Source organism: Balaenoptera physalus (assembly GCF_965194825.1).
Source record: "Balaenoptera physalus genome assembly, chromosome: 7".
Taxonomy (NCBI): Eukaryota; Metazoa; Chordata; class Mammalia; order Artiodactyla; family Balaenopteridae; genus Balaenoptera; species Balaenoptera physalus.
Window position 1 is genome coordinate 21756855 of NC_138886.1, and position 20248 is coordinate 21777102.

Here is a 20248-nt window from a genome sequence, read left to right on the forward strand (position 1 = left end):
AATAAATATGCTTAGAAAATTCTTGCCTGCTTTAATATTAGATAAGTATTCACTTACATTTTGTTCCAATTCTTTAAAATTTCAGTTTAAGTCTTTAATCCATCTAGATTTTGTGTTGGTATAGAGTGTAAACTCTAGTGATCAAAATTACTTTATTCTAAATGGTTAGCCTATTTTCTCAATGCTAGTTATGAATAATGTATCATTTCCCCAATGATTTGAAATAGTAACAAAAAAACGACAATAGTAATTAATAATAGCTAAGATTTGCCAATTACTTACTGTGTACCAGGCACAGTTCTAACATGTCATAACATTTATTTATCACAATAACCTCATAAGGTGGGTATTATGGTTATGAGCCCCATGTTATTAAATCATCCCTCTGTGGGGAAACTGAGGCACAGAATGGCTGAATAACTTGCCCAAAGTCACACAAGTGGGTAGTGGTGGTGTACAAATATAGACTTGGCCAACCTGACTCCAGGATTCAAGCTTTGAAATTCTTTTATATACTTGGGGTTGTTTCTGGGCTTTCTATTTTGTTCCAATGTATTCATTCCTCTGCTGATACTGTGCTGTTTTAATATCTAGTAATTCAAGTCACTCCTTTAATTTTTTTTCTTTATTAATTTCTAATTTAACCAGAACTCCTCCTCCCGTTTTATAATATGGCTTCTTAAAAATGTCAAGGCTTTTTTCTTCTGAATACCAAAAGTAGCCAAACAATACATGCCATGTTTTTCTAGAAAGTCTCTCTCTTTTTTTTTAAAGAATCAATTTTATTTATTTATTTATTTTTGGTTGCGTTGGATCTTCGTTGCTGCACACGGGCTTTCTGTAGTTGTGGCGAGCAGGGGCTACTCTTCGTTGCGGTGCGCAGGCTTCTCATTGCAGTGGCTTCTCTTGTTGCGGAGCATGGGCTCTAGGTGCACGGGCTTCAGCAGTTGTGGCACACAAGCTCAGTAGTTGTGGCTCATGGGCTCTAGAGCGCAGGCTCAGTAGTTGTGGCACATGGACTTAGTTGCTTCGTGGCATGTGGGATCTTCCTGGACCAGGGATCGAACCCGTGTCCCTTGCATTGGCAGGCGGATTCTTAACCACTGAGCCACCAGGGAAGTCCCTCTAGAAAGTCTCTTGACAACATTTTCTGAGGTAATGATTTACCAGGCTCTTTAGCAAAAGATATGTTCCATGGCTGCTTTTGCTGGTGCCAGCTCCCCTGTAGAGTCTCCAGTAGAATCAAACTGCTCTCAACCTAGTTGTAGAGATCTGAGCAGTGCCGATCGGTAGAACTCTCTGCAGTGATGGAAAGATTTTAAAGCTGTGTTGTCCAGTATGGTAGCCACTCACCACCTGTGGCTACTGGGCACTTGAAATGTACACTTAAAATAGTATGACTGAGAAACTGAGAAACTGAATTTTAAATCTAATTTAATTTAAATTAATTTAGATTTAGATAACCACATTGTGGCTAGCGGCTACTGTATTAGACAGCACAGAATTGATGATGAAAAAGTTAAGTAGCTTGAACTGTTCTCAAATGTGCTACATTCACTGCCAGGGAAATAAGTCATCTATATTTTGAGGGTCTCAAGTCCAGGGGCTATTTTTCCTCTTAAGCCCCTCTCCCCTTACGGTAACAGATGTTTGCTTTTGCTGTTTTCAGCTCTTCAGTGGCAGTGTTGGATTACCCAGGGTGGGCACTAAGCATATGCCTGGTGCATCGGTAAAAGGAGGGTACAGACAAATGAAATACAGTTGGCCCTCCATATCTGCGGGTTCCACATTCATGGATTCAACCAACCGTGGATTGAAAATATTCAGAAAAAATAATTCCAAAAAGTTCCAAAAAGCAAAATTTGAATTTGCCACACACTGGCAACTATTTACCTAGCATTTATTGAATATGTTGTATTTACAGCTATATACATAGCATTTATGTTGTATTAGGTATTATAAATAATCTAGAGACAATTTAAAGTATACAGTAGGTTATAAGAAAATACTACACCATTTTATGTCAGGGACTCGAGCATCTGAGGATTTTGGTATCCAAGGGGGGCCCTGGAACCAACCCCCCATGGATACCAACGGATGACTGTAATTTGATATTCCAACAATGACAACTGCAACAAATCATCTGGAAAAATTTGGAATTGGTTGCACTCCCTTAAACTTATTCCATGACTTGGTGGTATTTTTATTTTTAATTCTATACATGCAAAGTCAGCCCCCCAAGATCTTCTCAATGGCTGGTGGCACCATTGTACAGATTTTTGTTCTTCCAAAGAGGAATTTGAGCAACCACAGCCTGAGGCCCCATAATCATCAGCCTGTGGAGGAAAGATCTGGGCCAACACCCCTGACTTCTGGGGGAGAACATGACCCACTCTGCTGCAGAAAGAGCTAGATTCAGATCTGCGCTGGGAAAGCATGGTGCTGTGGTCAAAAGCAAAGACCCTGGAGCCAGGCAGCTTGGGTTTGAATCCTGGCTCTGTCATTTACTAGCTGGGTGACCTTGGGCAAGTTTCTTAACCACTCCGTGTCTGGATTCATCATCTATAAAATGGGAATAATAATAGTACCCAGTGTAATAATACCTGGTGCTATTATTATGGTACCCAGTGGGTGGTTAGGAGAGGCTTTAGAACAGTGTCTGGCACATAGTAAGTGCTAAGTAAGTGTTTGCAAGTTAAAATGAGATCTTTAGTTTAGAACATGATGCCCTGACTTAGTCACTTGTCCCAAATGTACAACTCAAATGTGTGTTTTTTTCAGTTAACAGCCAGGGATCTCCCTGGAGTTGACATGCGATGCACCTCTGAATAGAACATACGAATGTCTTTCAAAGAGCTTTTACATCAGTTTTCTTATTTTATCTTCACGGCAACCTGCTGAACAGAGCAGGGAGGTACTACCCTTGCTTCCTGTAGGGGAAATGACAGGTGACTCTACCCAACAGAAAGGATTTGTTTGCTATATTTGTTTTTCTTTTAAAGATTTATTTATTTATTTTATTAATATTTGTATTATTATTATTTTTGGCTGCATTGGGTCTTAGTTGCAGCACACGGGATCTTTGTTGAGGCGTGAGGGATCTTTCATCGTGGCACGCGGACTCTTCATTGTGGTGTTTGGGCTTCTCTCTATTTGTGGCGGCGGGTTTTCTCTTCTCTAGTTGTGGCGCACAGGCTCCAGAGCGCATGGGCTCTGTAGTTTGCGGCATGCAGGCTCTAGTGGAGACGAGCAACCTTAGTAGTTTTGGCGCGCAGGCTTAGTTGCCCCACAGCATGTGGTATCTTAGTTCCCTGCCCAGGGATCAAACCCGCGTCCCCTGCATTGCAAGGCAGATTCTTTACCACTGGAGCACCAGGGAAGTCCCTTTTTGCTATATTTGATCACTGGAGCTATCATTTTTGGAGCAGAAGTCCAAATGACGTCAGAATGACATCTTCCTCGACGCAAAGGAAAACTGCTGGTAAAAATCGATCAAGTGTAATTGACTTGAGAGAGGACCAACACACACAACACAGGATGCTGTATGTGTGTGCCCAACAAGATCAGCTTTTATCCCTTGTAACTTGAATGTGGCCCGGTTTTACGCTTCCTTTTCAAAAATGCGGAGGAACGGTTTTTCCTGATGCCCTGTTCTCAGGGCCAACTGAGGGGGCACAGAGGAACTCTGGGCATTCTTGGGATGGTTTGTTAAATGGGGCCAACCTCTGGTTAAAACAGAGTGAGCACAGGTGGGTGTGCACCTCCGGGGAGGGCCGTGATTCTGTGCTCTGCGGGTTCAGCATGTGGTTCTGTCCCGCAGATTCATCGCTCACGCTGCAGCAGATGGTAGGCGTCGGGCTAGGCTCCCTGGCTGTGGTGATTGTCCTCGCATTCCTCTCCTTCTCAGCAGTGTGGTATGTGCGACTGTCAGTTTTGAGGAATGAGTGGAATGGAGGGAGGGTGGGGTTGGAGTCAGGCAGAACAGCTGGGATTGAGGAGGGTCAGAGGGGGAGTGCGGGAGGTTGTCCCAGGCTCAGCAGGTGAAAGGCGTGGGTAACTCTGCACCTCAGGAGGGAGGGGCGTGCCCTCCAGTCCCAGGAAGAGAGCAGGGTCAGTGATGGCGCCCTGACCACTCACAGAGTGGTGGCTCATCTCCTGTACCGCTTCCCGTGCACACAGGGATGCACCGCAGGAAAACCTAAGTGTCAGTGAACTCTCTTTTCCTCCGCCGTGTCTAGATTGCCGATGCTGCGTGAAGAGGATGCACTGCTGCTGGGGCAGATGTTATGACAGCTTCTCAGGTGTGTGCACAGAGGCCCTGTGTGTGCGTGGGCCTGCAATCCCATTCCTGGATTCAAGACGGTGACTATCTCTTTGGAATCCCCCAAAAGGAGGACACTCGGGAATTGTTGATGTCTTCCCTGCTGCACGACCAGTTCTGTGTCTCTGAACTTGAGAACCTTGATGTACCATGTAATATTGACCACAGGCTACAGGTCACGTGGGCTGGGCCTGTGTTCTCCTCTGAGTGACGCCTGAGAGTCAGCTCCTCTAGGCACTGAATGCAAGAGACTGTCTGCCTCTTCCTTTATAGCATCTCTGTCATTAATTCAGAATCCATTCTTTTACAGTAAGTAATGAGGTAGACTTAAGTGTCGGCTAGAATTTGACTTTATGAAGGAGGTCATTGTAAAGGCTAGAGATCACTGACAGGCAAACACGGCAAACGCTTTAGAAGCCCTTTTCCGACAATTGGTTGACACACTAATTAGAAAGTGTGCTAGCCTGGCCACTCCAGTAAGTTCCCTGCAATATCTGTTAGGCAGTGTTGCTTTGATACAGTTCCTTTTGTCTTATATGTATTCAAAAGCCATAAGTCTTCATTCCAGTAAAAATATTCTGTTAATTTAGACAGTTCTCTTTCACATGAATGTTTAGAACAGCCTTGGCAAATTTTTTTTTCACTGAACATTTCCTAAAAATGCTCTGTGCCTCCTTTTAGACTTGGGGGTGGTGTGGTAACAATGGGTTACAACACTATGAAGCCCACGGCCAGAGTCCTGTGTGGGGAGGGGAACAATGCGGGGAACAATGCGGGCGACACGATCGTCCCTTTTATCTACAACGTCAGTAACTATGAGTGTTACTTTATCATGAACCATGTCCCGGACCTACTGTCAATATGCTGAATTTACAGATGGAGTGGATTCGATTTGACTTTTAAAGCCCGAATCAGTGTTCTTGAACTTTCCTCCCTAACCAACGGTGTAACTCCAAGGCTCAGCAAGGAACGAAGGGAGAAGAAGGATGGAGGCTTGTGGCTTCTCTAAGTGACGGTGGTGTCCTCCTCCGCCTTCTCCCTCCCTCTCCAGGCCTAGGGCATAGAAAGCATGGGGAGGGGTGGGGGGGCAGTGATATTGCCCAACTCGGGATGCAGCATATATGAACGTGGTCCTAGAATTGGGCAACACCACAGTCCTGAGGAAAAGGGACAGTCTTTCCCACATGGCGGGCTGGTGTGTTCTCCACCGGCTCACTGGGCACCGGTGAGGGACACATCTGAGCAGCCTGGGCTTGCAGGCAGATGAGGAGACATGAGCAATGATAGGAACAGGTGGCAACTCTCTATGAAGCTGCTCCCCCAGGGAGATCTGGCCCAAAGCATATCCTCTCAACTGGGAAGAGTCAGAGAGAGGGAAGTGATACCCTGATGCTTGAGTTTTCAAGGCCAGCTGTCAGCCCTGGCCCCAGCCAGTACTGGACAATATTAGGAATAATTGTCCTTTGTCCTCTGAGGTGCCGTCTCAGTCTACAACTTAGGACCAACATGTAGAACACTTCCTGCTCTCATTCAGGTGAACTGTAGAGTAGAACTCTAAATAGACTAATACAAATAGCTTCCGACTTTTAATTTTTATGTGCAACAATTCAAACTCATACAGTTTTCACAGCTCTTGAATTATATTTGGAATCTTTACAAATTATTTGATTAGTATGAGGTAGGGTGTCTGATGAGTAAGGATTTTCCTCCAAGCCTCCTCTAACCAAAGAGAGAATCTGAGTTTCTCCCCCTTATTATTATTTTTTACCAGTTCTGTAAATACCATATGTTTCTGTAGTCCCCCTAATTTCAAGTTCTAGAATTAACTGCCAAAGAAGCTACATTTGTCCACATGGGAACTTAGCATAATTGTCATTGAAAGGAAGAAGTCCTATTTGCTTGGTATCAAAAGTTTCTGCTTAAGAAAACTGACTAAATATGAAGTAAAATGTACTTCTGGGTACAGTGCAGAAATGTAAAAGCAGTTCATGAAAGAATACTGAAATAACAAAAACATAGATTTTGTCCCTTTCTCTAAATGTTCCAAACTATAGCACAGAGTTGCTCAGTGTTAATACTTAACAGAAGTAGGTGCTGAGCATTTGCAAGAAGGATGCGCCATTTTCCTGCAGTTCTTTTCTGATCATTTTCTCATGCACATGAAGGCAGCCTTAAGTTCTCTGAATTCGCCTGGTAGCTTAACCACAATACCGTCCCTTTTTTTCCCAAGTGGATTCCTGGTTAAGGCGGGGAGAGCATCTCAGGAGACCAATAGTGGGTCTTCCTAGAAGCATGCAGGGTCCTTCTGTTGAAGGACTGATCAGGTAGCATTCAGAGTTGGGTTATGAGTGCCACTAAATAAAGCTAGATCCTCAGATAGTGATGGAAGAAGGATCTTTTCCTTATTAACTGTCTTGGGGACAGCGTGTAGAGGTGAGTGCCAAGATCCAGTCTCGAGCTCCCTTCTAGACTAGGAATCAAAACTGAGGGTTGCCCAGATATGGAGCAGATTGTTCCCTGGCTGAATTTTTTTTTTTTTTTGGTGCCCATAGTTTTTATTTATCTCCACCATAGTTTTTGTTTATACATGTTCTTTCATTCCATCCTCACAGCAGTTCTGTGTGGTGGGAAGGTTAGTAGTTATCATTTTCTCATTTCAGAGTGGAGAGATGGGTTCAGACAGAGATGTAACTTCAATTGTTACTTTTACTATTATAGCAACTGTGTCTTTTTATACTTATCTTTTCACTGTGATATACCTTCCCCCATCACTTCTAGAAGGAGCCACAAGCAACCAAAATAGATGGAGGTTAACTAGGGGAAATAGGTAATAGTCCATCCATGACTCCAGACCTAAAATTGCAGCTGGGCCCTTAAGATTAAGACCAGAGCAAAAGTCATTACCTTGAAATTCCATAGTGGACTGGAATAGAGTTAGCATTTAAATTGATTTTAAAGGAGGTATAAAAGAATTCTCAAGGCTCCCTTTTTTTGCTAATCTCATATTCCGATTTCCTAACCCTTTAATTTTTCCATTCCCTTCATCAGAGAGAAAACCAGTGGGTAGTAGATGTCAATCAAATGGTGTTTTAAGGACCATTTGCCTCCCACAGCCATCGTTGGTTAATCTCAAGTGCCTGATTTTGGAGAGGAAAGTGGGTGTGGATTTTTCTGTATCCATTTGTGGGCAGGTGATGCAGTGAGGCAAATCAATTTAAAAAAGTGTACGTCCATTGTTTCAGAAAGAGAGAGAATGAATGAGTCATTCTGGTGACGTGTGTGTGTGTCTCTGTGTGTGTGCGTGTGTGTATCCATATCCATACTTTTTTGGCGTAACTCAAGGTTACCAAAATGGGGTCAAACTAGGCATGTGGTTTGTAACATGCATTGGACACATTTTTCATGTCAATCATGATGGCATTAAAAGTTGGTACCATAATTTATTTAACTAATACTCTGTTGAGTATTGTGCATTTAGAGTGTTTCCAGATGTTTACTATTCTTATATATGTCTGTATAATTGTATTCAGTCATCAGTTATGCTAAATTCCTAGACTTGAAGTTGTTGGAATGAAAACTATATACATTGTAGATTTACTACATATTGTCAGAGGAATCTCAGAAAGTTTATACCAGTTTATGCTCTCACCAGCAGGAAGCCTCAACATACCTGGGCATCGTTGATATTCTTAATCTTGATTAATCTGGTAGGTGAAAAATGACCTTTCAATGTTTTGTTTGCATTTCTCTGACTAATTTGCATGTTGATTGGTCATTTGTAATTCTGTTGTGGTGATGTGCCTTTTTTCTCAGTAGTTGGCTTGTCTTATATTGATTTGAAAAAGTTCTTTGTATTATAGTAATTTTCACTTTTAGCTGTCACATGTGTTGTAAACAAATTTTCTACTTTATTATTTCCCTTTTGACCTGTTTGTGTCATGCATTGCCACACAAAAACTTTAAATTTGTGTAGTCAAATGTATCAGTTTTTCCTTATGTATTTTGCCTTTGGTACCATGCTTAGAAGGACCTTCCAATCTCAAGGTAATAACTATAATTCAGCAGTTAAAAAAAACATTTAAATCTTTAATCCATCTGAAACATTTTAGTATAAGGAGTGAGGTCGGGAGGGGTCTTTTTTTATTCTTGCTAAATGGTTTAGCCAGTTGTTCTATGAATATTCCTTGACTGTTATTTTTTTCCCCTCGTGATTTGACTCGTATACTGAATCATATACTAGAGTCTGTTTCTGAACTTTCTCTTTTGTTCTGCTGATTTATTTCTGTGCCAATACCACCTGCTATAAGTTTAAAATAGGGTTTTTTTTTTTTAGTATGAAGTAAAAGAAGTTACCACCCTTTTTCTGTTAATTCTCAGAGTATTCTCAGGTTTTATTATATATTTATTCATGTATACATATTTATTATATGTAAACTAAAGAATTATTTGGTCAAGTTCCCCCCAAAATCTTCATATTTTTCTTGGGGATATATTAAATAAAGAGTGCTCTTATCCCAGAACACAATATGTGTCTCCATTTAATGTTTGTGTGTGTTCCTGTCTAGCGTGTTCTAATTTTCAACTTACAAGGTTATTCATACTTATTTTTGGTTGTGTGTGTCTAGATATTTTACATCTTGTTATCCTGAACTCTTATGTCACTACCTCTGATCCTGCCCCTGAAAGTGCATCCCACAGCCTCTTACTGCCGGCACTGTTAGAGTTCTCTTGCCCTGGCAATCTGCCTTTTTTGGGAAAAGTCACATCAAGATGGCTCCTCCTAAAAAAAAAAAAAAAAAAAAAGATGGCTCCTCCAGCTCAGTTACTTTCCTGGGTATCTACTTGACTCACAGAAACTCACAGACCCTTGCCATGCCAAATGAGGGATTGCCCCACCATCACAGATCACTCCAGCCACAGACTTTAGTTTTCTTACCCATTAGACCCTTTGGCCTCCATCAGTGGAAGTGTAGCTTCTACTACATTCCAATGTGGTTCCCACTTTTTTGCCCTGATGCTGGCCTGACAGCCTCAGCTTCTTGATCCTTGGGTTTCTTATCCTTGGAGTCAGGTACCAGACCTCTGTGTCCTCTGAAGTTTTAGGGGACACAAAGTCTCTGAGTGGAGGTCCCCTTGAAGCTCCTCTTTCCTGACTTGCACTGAGGAAGGTCCCCTTACCTCCTACCATCATGGTGGGGGATAGAAAATGCAGAGAATGCCAACAGCTTTCCCTAAAGAACACTTTCTTTTGGCCTTTTCAATTTTAAACCCCTGTATAGCCTGGGTATTGGACTAAGGGTCACAAGACCATTTGGAAAGCCTTCTTTTAGAATATGGGAGTGTTTGCAACCTATTATTTTCAATTTTTTTGAACTTTGGTTGAAACAAAAAGGGTCCAATTTGAGGCCAAATGATAGGAAAATACAGTTCACAGAAAAAGAAATGTAAATGGCTCCCAAACGTAAGAAAAGATGCTCAACCTTACTTTTAAGAAAAGTGCAAGTTAGTGAGGTATCATTTCTCACCCGTCAATGAGAAAGCCAGAGATTTAACAACACAGTCTCTTTTGAGGCTGTGGGGAAATAGGAACTCAAACGTTGTTAGTGAGAGTACAGAATGGTACAACCTTTATGGAAGGAAATCTGGCAATATTTACATTGCCTTTGTCTTTAACCCAGCAATCCCACCTCTGGGACCTATCCCATGGATTCATCTGCACATGTTCCCAATGACACATGAGCAAGGTTATTCATTATGACGTGGCTTATAATAACAAAAGCTTAGAAACAACCCAAATGCCTCTCAGGAGGAAACTAGTTACATGAACTATGATACTTCCGTGTACACAATGTAATACCCTGAGTTGTAAAAAAGGAACGAGGAAGGACTCTACGCATTGATATGGGGAGATCTTTAAGCTGTATTGTTTTAATGAGGAAAACAAGATGGAGAATAGTGTATATCATACGCTATCTCTTATGTAAGAAAGAGGGGGAATGAGAATATTTATTCAATTTTACATAAACACAGGAATGATAGCAATGAATTGATGTAAATGGTTACAAATGGAGCAAGGAAGAATGGGGTGAAGGTGGACAGGGTGAGAGTGAGTCTTTAAAGTGTTTATCTTCTTATTTTGTTTTGTTTTTAAACATGTAAGTATATTACTATTCAAAAACATAAAAATAAAATTTCATAAGGAAAAGAAAGTGTTCCATTTAATATCCTATTACACATGTGTCAATAAAAATATGATGGGTACTGCTTAGTCTCCTTCTAAACCCAAGACACTTAGATTTGGATAAGTTTGGTTTAATTTTCCATCACAAAATTGGTGGGGCATCCAGTGTTGTCTTTTAAGATTTCTGAAAATTCCATGAGGGGGTAAAGGTAGATGTGTTATATTCCCATGATCAACTCTAGGGCCTACTTTCTGCTTCCTATGAATTAATTTAGCTGATGGATCATCTCATCCTCCCATGTGGGGTCCCTGTTCCCCCCTGCATCGACTCACCTGTGGAACTCAGCTCCTTTTCATGATTTCCACCCAAAGTTTCACTAAGGACTTGGGGCATTTAGGTAACGTGAATGGAGAGTGTATTAGTTTCCTACTGATGCTGTAACAAATTGCCACACACTTGGTGGCTTTCAACCACACAAATTTATTATTTTACAGTTCTGGAAGTCAGAAGTCTGCCATGAGTCTCACTGGGCTAAAGTCAAAGTGTTGGCTGAGCTGTGTTCCTTCTGGAAGCTTGAGGGAGAATCCATTTGTTTGCTGCTTCTAGCTTTTAGAGGCTGCCTATATTTCTTGACTGTGGCCTTTCCTCCATCTTCAAAGCCAACAGTGTGGCATCTTTGAATCTCTCTCTGACTCTGACTCTCCCGTCCACCCCTGCCCCCATTTCATTTATAGGAGATTACAGCGGGCCTCCCTGGATAATCCAGGATAATCTCCCATCTCAAGATCCTTAACTTAATCACATTTACAAAGTTCCTTTTACCATGGAAGATAACTTATCCACAGGCTCTGAGATTAATACGTGGACATTTTTGGTGGCCATTTTTCTGCCTATAACAAGAGAGTATTATATTTTAGATACACAGATAATTAAAAGAGGATGTTAGTTATCTTTGTTCTTTGACGTTTCCTTCCTTTCCCATCCCTTCCCATCTTCATTCTTTATCAAATCCCCTAAATTCCTGAAATGCAGAACAACTCATCTATGTCTTTCTTTTTTTTAACCAAAGTACTTTACCAAAGTAATTTTTTAAACAAGAATAGTTTCCTCCTTAAGAATTCTGTTGCCAGCTGTTAACTTAAACTTTATATTTTTGAAAAACTTCTGAAAATTTCCCAAAGTTTCTGAATGTTGAATGCATTCTTCCTTGTTTCACAGTGCTGATTCAGATTTCTTAAAATTTTTTTATGAATCTTCGGTAATGTGATTTTGGGGGACAACTAGAAACTAGAAGATGAAATATTTGAGAGAGAATTATAGCAAAGACTATATATGCTTTTTTATTTTTTTATTGCTGTGTAACAACTTACCACAAACGTAATGGCTTAAACTACTACACATTTATTATCCTCCAGTTTTTATGGGTCAGGAATCCAGGTTTGGTTTAGTTGGTTTCTCTGCTCAGCGTATCACAAGTCTGCAAGGAAGGTGTTGGCTAGGTTGCATCTTCATCAGGAGGCTCGACAGGGGAAGATACCCCTTCCATGCTTATTCATATTGTTGGCAGAATCCATTTCCTCGTGGTCGTATGGCTGAAGGTCCCAACTTTTTGCTGGCTGTCAGCTGGAAGCTGTCCTCGGGTCCTAGATGCCAGTCATAGTTCCTAGAGGGCCATTTGCAGTTGTTTGCCAGGTGGGCTTCCTAAACAGACTGCCCAATTCATCAAGTCAGCAAGGACAACCTCTGAGTACAGGGAGGGCCCAGTTCCTCTTTTAAAGGGCTTTCATCTGACTAAGTCAGGCCCACCCAGGATAATCTACCTTTAACTAACCAAAAAGCAACTAATTTGGAACCTTAATTACATCTGCAGAAGCCCTTCACTTTTTCCATATTCTGTTGGTTAGAACTAAGTCACACTCAAGGGGAAAAAATTACACAGGCTGTGGACACCAAGTGGCAGAGATTATGAGGGTCATCTCATAGAATTTTGCTTACCATAAGTTACTAAAGAAAAAATCAGTTATAGACTTTAAATTCTACCACAATTTTTCCTAGGTTCTTCTGACAGGGCTACTTAACTTTATAGCAAAAGCCTAGGAATACTTCTATTTTCTCTATGGAGAGGTACCAAGGCTGCCAGGGGTGGAAGTGACCAATGGCCAGAGGTTTCAGGAAGGTAACTGGGTCTGGAAGACTGCCATCTCCCCTTGGACTGATTGCGTTCCCTTGAGCAAGGCACAGAGATTTGGGGAAGGGAAAGAACACCATTTCCCTGGGTCCATAGGCATGTGTCCCATCTCCTAGCCTTTGGGTTAGCAGGATTCAGGATTTGTGAACTTGGCCTGCAAAAGTCTATTTCCGCCAAACTCTAGTGAGCCTAGTGTATGGCCTGTAGGGTTAGTTGTCCTATAGTCCCTGTAAAGGGCCATCCTGCGTCTTGGTGGGCTGGGCAGGGTAAGGCAACACTGACCAGGTTCAAGGCTTCCAGAGGGTGGTGAGAGCTCCAGGGACCAGCGCTGGAGAGCACAAAGGTCCTTCCCAGCCCCAAGACCCTCCATAACCAAGGACTTGGCAGTAGCTGTGTGCAGCCGAGAATGGCTGAGACAAAGGGCAAAGCACGTACAGCTCTTGCCACAAGCTGTGATTCCTTCTGTCCAAGGGGCCTTCCAGTGAAGAGTGAACCTTAGAACCTGAAAGAGGGCTCAGCTCCAAGAACCAGAGGGAATTTGGGTTGTCTTGGGATGATCACTGTGAATTGAGATCTCACAGAGATGAACACCAGATGATGCAGACACTGACGCTTTGCTGTGCTGGGATGGTCAGGGACAACCGTGAGGCTTTCCACCATGCTGCTTTCTGGCCAAAGAGGGGCAGAGCCCAGGAAAGGGGAATTGTTATCACAAGACCTAGGAAGGGGCAGCAGCTGGGCAGCGCATCTCTTGCACCGAACAAGGAAGACAGTGTCTTGGTCCTGGCCAGAGAGTATAAACGTCCGTACTGCGTGTGGCCCTGTAAGGGAGATGGTGCACGGGGCTGCCAGACTCAAAGACTCCAGCCTGTCTGCAGCTTGCCGCCAAGGACACAAAACAGCTGAGTCTGACTTGACTGCCTGTGATCAGCATTCATGAGCATTTTTACTGGATTTCTTGTAGAAAATTAACACATAGCTATCTGGTCTGAATATCAATCTGAGTTTGTGCATCTGGAACAGCTCACTGGATTAGATGGAGGCTGAAGGAACTCCGCAAAGGTGAAAGGACCAGCCCCCATACTGACCTCGTGAGACTGCATCTCAGTGTCAGGCTGTAACACACCTCTGGTGTCAGCCCCTTTCCTCCACTTCCCCTCCTCTCTGCAGCCACTCCTCTGACTTCCTCTCCCTCAACCTGCAGGCTGCTGCTGCAGACCCCTGCAGACCTCTGTAAAGAGATCACTCAAATCGGGGTGGAGCTAGAACAGAGCTGGAACCTACACTGGAGATACAGCTGGGAGGGCACGTGAGTTTCACTGTGAGCCAGGCATGGAAAGACCAAGGCTTGTCACTGGATGAGATAGAAGAAACAGAGACCTACTTCTGGACGGAAGGAGGCGGTCTGCTTTCCTGGAGGGACACACAGTGCCCAGCAGACTTGGGGAGTTACCTGTGTGTCTCGGAGGGCTGCCTATGTGCATTGGAGGGATACTTGTGTTTATTCTACACTTGACCTGGGACTGTGGTCTGTATCGATTGTATTGCACTCATAGCTTTCCACGGTTGGCTGGCCAGCTCATCATCCTCAGCCTCTGCCTGCAAGTGAGTTGCCAACTGGCCCTTTATTGTCCACCCAGCTTTCGTCAGCTTCGTCACCCAGGTCATTGCCCTTAATTCCTGGCCCTTCACCAGTTTCCCAAGAATAAATTGTTTGGACTACTTCTAGTCTGCTGCTGTGTATTAGCCTGCATTTTTGGAAACTCTGATAAAGTTTCCAAACTGACTTACCTTTTTTTGCTGTATGACTCCTGCTTTGCATACCTTTTTTTGCTATATGACTCCTGCTTTGCATACCTTCTTTTGCTATATGACTCCTGCTTTGCATACCTTTTTTTTGCTATATGACTCCTGCTTTGGGTAATTGTTTGCTTTATCAACCACCATGCTGCATTCTGGTAAACTGAAAGAAAAAGAAATTGTTAGAACTGAGCAACAGGGAAAACCACGTATTTTGAACCGATGCTTCCTGAGTGGAATGAGAGCCTGAGACTTGAGCCTGAAGGAGAGGCTGCATAGCTATGCTGAACTTTTAAGCATTTCAACCGAGAAGCTCCAAAATTCTCTGATCTTAGTGAATTCCTATCTAATTCTGAAGAGATTCCCCAGGAACCCCACTCTGAGGGTGGTGATAGGCCACTAGAATCATTTAAATCTATGTTTATAAGATTTATAATGAATACTTACAGTGAAAAGAAAGCTTTAAAAAAAAAACTCCATAGCACACAGGGATGGGATTTGACACCCAATGAAAGAAATCATAGCTTAAGTTAGCCTGAGTTATACTGTGTTTTGGAAATGCTCTGAACTCAATACTTATGCCACGTACTCTAAGACAAAAGTACGTAGATTTTATTATTATTATTATTCTCAGGAGTAAGCTTGCTGAATCACCACAGGCTTTTTGGTTTTTTAACTACCAGTTTGCGGAATGTCACTGTCCATTTGGCTTGGAGTTGCTCTGGGTCCACCCTCGAGCCCACCTTTTGAGCCTGTCATTTGGCAAAGTGCATTATTGGTGGTCCTTCCTGCTAAGTATAGAGCTTGGTAGTGATTTCAAATTAGTGGGGAATGATAGATTATTAGGGAAGTGTGGGAATCAATGTCTAACCATTTGGGGAACACTTGTTTGCAATAAATATGATTAACAATGAAGGGAAGCCTCTTGCACTGTTGGTGGGAATGTAAGTTGATGCAGCCACTATGGAGAACAGTATGGAGGTTCCTTAAAAAACTAAAAATAGAACTACCATATGACCCAGCAATCCCACTACTGGGCATATACCCAGAGAAAAACATAATTCAAAAAGACACATGCACCCCAGTATTCATTGCAGCACTATTAACAATAGCCAGGACATGAAAGCAACTTAAATGTCTATCAACAGAGGAATAGATAAAGAACATGTGGTACCTATATACAATGGACTATTCCTCAGCCATAAAAAGGAACGAAATTGGGTTATTTGTAGAGACGTAGATGGGCCTAGAGATTGTCATATATAGTGAAGTAAGTCAGAAAGATAAAAACAAATATCATATATTATCACATATATGTGGAATCTAGAAAAATGGTGTAGGTGATCTTATTTGCAAAGCAGAAATAGAAACACAGATGTAGAGGACAAACGTATGAATACTAAGGGGGAAAGGGGCGGGTGGGATGAATTGGGAGATTGGGATTGACATATATACACTATTGATGCTATGTATAAAACAGATAACTAATGAGAACCTACTGTATAGCTCAGGGAATTCTACTCAGTGCTCTGTGGTGACCTAAATGGGGAGGAAATCCAACAAAGAGGGGATATATGTATACGTATAGCTGATTCACTTTGCTGTACAGTAGAAACTAACACAATATTGTAAAGCAACCATACTCCAATAAAAATTAATTTAAAAAAAGAATAAAAGCTGTTTAAAATCAATTAAAAAAAATGAGTTAATAGGCTTACTATATAATAGTCTTACAAATCAATAACAAAAGCTGTAAGATCCTCCTGCAAGGGGAAAAGAATGATCAGACAATTCACAAGTTCTGCTGTTATTTTTCTCTGGAAGTCACACCTATATTTTAATTTTTCTTGCACCAGCAAAAATGAAGCAAGACATGAAGAACATAACATGGGAGTAGGAAGCCAGGTGGACATCAGACAGCTGATCAAAATGTTCACTGTCCAAAGGCTAGGTGTGATTTCCATCCTAGCTCACACAGCCTGTGTCTTCGACCTTTCTATTCCCAGGTAACGCTTTTTTCTTTTCTTGCCTAATACTATTCTTCTCTAATTGATAGCTTCCAATGGATCATATCTGTCTGAGGCATGTTTCTTAAACTCTAAGGAGGATTTGATGTGTGTCCTCTATCTGGAGTATAGCCAGGAAACTTCCCAGTACTCTTTCAAAGAAATGAGACTGGAAGTGTGAAATCTAGTCCCGTCCTGTTAGTTTAGCATTCATTGTGAGCAGACTGGACTCTTGCCCAGCTGAAGGAAGCTGACGTCATCTGCTTTCATTTGACCCTGAATTTCCCCTCTGATTGAGACATCAGTCCAACCTTCATTTCACAACACCCAGCAAATATTTTACTGAATGCCTTCAGTGATGGAGTTTCTACACTACAAGCAGAATGGCAAGCAGAAAGACAAGAGGGAAGGGGTGCAAAGAAGAGGAAGAGGGAAGGGGGTAGCAAAGGTTACTCAGGTGGAGTTTGAGCTGGACCTTGAAGGATTAGGAGGGTTTTATCAGGCAGAGAAGACTAGGAGGGAAATTCCAGTAATGGAAGGGGGGAGGGGTATAAGAATATGAACAAAGGCAGGAAATTTCACGAAGAGACATTAAAGATCACAATAGAGGGATGGACCAACGTAAGAGAGACATTACCAAAGTAAAAATGAAGGAGTTGATGGTGCATTGGATTGGCTGGGTGCTGGAGGGATGCAGGGAGGTACATATAAGAAGGGGAAGATATGCTTATTAAGCCTTTGAAAATAACATTTAGAAAGAAGAGAACATCTGCTACACAATTTGTGACTCTAATGAGACTTTTTTCCCCCAAACATACTAGATATTCATTTAAATATACTTCTTCGAAGTACTTTGAAAAACTAAATAAACACTTATTCCAGTGACGCTATTAGTGTTTGAAAAATCTTTAGAAATCCCCTTTGGGAATTGCCTTCAGAATTTGTTTATGAGCTACCAAAGAACATCAAGCAGTTTTATTACCTCACGGTTTTCTGTCTCTGTTTCTCTACATACGGTGAAAACATTATATATACATATAAAACATGTATCATTAAAACTTAACCAGTTGGACATTTCTTTAATTTTTTTTATTGTAGTATAGTTGATTTGCAATGTTGTGTTAATTTCTACTGTACAGCAAAGTGATTCAGTTACATATACATTATTTTTTTAAAAAATACATTCTTTTTTTTTAAAAAAAATAATTTATTTTATTTATTTTTGGCTGTGTTGGGTCTCCGTTGCTGTGCGGGGGCTTTCTCTAGTTGCCGCGAGCTGGGGCTACTCTTCGTTGCGGTGCGCGGGCTTCTCATTGCAGTGGCTTTTATTGTTGCGGAGCACGGGCTCTAGGTGCGTGGGCTTCAGTAGTTGTGGCTTGCGGGCTCAGTAATTGTGGCACGCGGGCTCTAGAGCACAGGCTCAGTAGTTGTAGCGCACGGGCTTAGTTGCTCCGCGGCATGTGGGATCTTCCCGGACCAGGGCTCGAACCCGTGTCCCCTGCATTGGCAGGCAGATTCTTAACCACTGAGCCACCAGGGAAGCCTTATACATCCTTTTTTAATATTCTTTTCCATTAAGGTTCATCACAGTATGTTGAATATAGTTCCTTGTGCTATACAGTAGGACCTAGTTGTTTACCATTGTATATATAAAATAATTTGCATCTGCTAACCCCAACTTCCCACTCCATCCCTCCTCCACCCTCCCTCCCTCCCCCTTGGCAACCACATATCCGTTCTCTATGGACATTTCTTTTACAAGCTAGAACTTGTGGGGGGACTCCCCTGGCGGTCCAGGGGGCATGGGTTCAATCTCTGGTCGGGATCCCGCATGCCACTGGCATGGCCAAAAAACAAAAACAAAAACATTAGAACATGTGGCAAATGGCTTTTACCTATTTCCAAAAATTGAATACAATCTGAAAAACATTTCACTTATGGACTCAGAACACCCACAAAAAATGTGCTTCAGGCTCTGACGGCAATCTTCAAAGGGGGATTCCAGCAGTATTGGGCCTCCACAGAACTGAAGTCATGTGGACCTCCACAAGTGACCTCCACAGGTGACTGTTGCCACAGGGACCTTGTCCCTCGATTAGATACATTCTGGGGAATTTCTGTCATCGTGGCTGGACAAGTTGTCATATGACAGTTTATGGTCCATGTTGGCTTCCTCTGCAGTCACTCATGATTGGAGGCCCCCTTCCCCAAGTCCCCCGTGAAGACCTTGCCAAACCTGGGAAGGGAAGGGGGTTTCCTAAAACCATCGGGGACTAAGACCACCTAACGGCAGAACCTGAGGAGGACTGGGCTTCAGCTCACTGTTCATTCTGGCTTCGTTTCACAAAAGCAGAGCCCTTCTGCAGAGGGAGGAAAGCCTTTCCAGTGACTGGAATTGGGAAATAGGCTGCGGTGTTCCTCTAGGCACTGAATCCACTCTGGGGCAGACAGGACATGTCCCGTCCATGACCACATCCCAGGGCAATGTCTGGATCCAGAAAGAATGCAAAGCTTAGAAACAGCTGAACAGTATTCCTGGAAGGTACACACCACAAACAGGCAGTTGTGATTCCTCAATAAATTGCCCAAAGGGCATGAGTGTGTGTGTATTGTACATGTGTGCATATTTATGTTGCCTGTTGTGTGTGCACACATGTGTTATTGTGTGATGCATGTGTGTATGGTATGTTCACGTGGGGTGTGTATAGTGTGTATGGTACATGTGTGCATATGTGTGTTGTGTGTGCACACGTGTGTATTGTGTGGTGCGTGTGTATGTGGTATGTTCATGTGGGGTGTGTGTATGGTACATGGCTGCATGTGTGTGTTGTCTGTTGTATGTGCACATGTGTGCATTGTGTGGTGTATGTGTGTATGGTATGTTCACATGGTGTGTGTGTGTGTGTGTGTGTGTGTGTGTGTGTGTGTGTGTGTGAAGGGCGCTGGGACGATCCTGGCAGGAGTGAGTGATAGGAACTGCCATTGGTCATCCCTCTCCCTTCATCTTCAGAGTCTGTGGGAACAGGTCAGTAGAGACAGGAGAAAAATTCTATCAGCTGAAGAACCGATACTTTTTCCCTTGGGAGGAATAATGATGTTTTCTCAATGACTACACAACTCTTTTCATACCAGAGTAGCAGCAAGTTGTCTGTCATTTGTATTGCACATATTTTCCCACATTTGTCCTTTGTCTTTCAACTTTATTTATAGGGCTCTTGTCTGTTTTTGCCATTGGGAAGTTTTCACTGTTACATAGTTGAGGTTATTAATCTTTTGTTTGTGATCACCGGCTGTCATGACATGTTCAGATAGACCTTCCACCCACGATTATAAAAATATTTGTCCAGTCTCTCTCCTAGTTCTTATGTAATTTTGGTTTTTACTTTAAAACATTGCTGTATTTGGAATTTATTTTGTGTAATGAATGAAACAAGAACCCACATTTTATTTAAAACATTTCACACCAACCTGTATTTTTCTTTCACACTATTCACTGCAGTTAAAATAGCACAATTATTTATGTGATTATCTTTTCCCAATCACCATTGATTTGAGATACCACATTTTTTTCATACAATACTTTGAAATATGCTTCTTTCTGTAAATATCATGTTGGGATTTTGACCAGAAAAGGGATTTTCTCGATTATTTTGGAAGAATTTATATGAGACTATTTCTGTGCACTCACAGGGGATGCCTTTTCACTTAGTCATATATTATCTTCTATTTCTTGGTAATTTTCTCTTTTTTT

General features: G+C 42.1%; 1 protein-coding gene across 1 annotated transcript in view; it reads left to right on the top strand.

The window, feature by feature from the left end:
- Positions 1-16340, top strand: part of SUSD1 (sushi domain containing 1) — a 136766-nt gene extending 120426 nt beyond the window's left edge. Inside the window, exons 15-16 of the mRNA XM_082469272.1 lie at positions 3821-3914; positions 4239-16340. Of these exons, the coding sequence (XP_082325398.1) occupies positions 3821-3914; position 4239 (95 nt within the window). The 3' untranslated portion in view covers positions 4240-16340. The remainder of the gene's footprint in view (positions 1-3820; positions 3915-4238) is intronic.
- The last annotated feature ends 3908 nt before the right edge of the window (positions 16341-20248 follow it).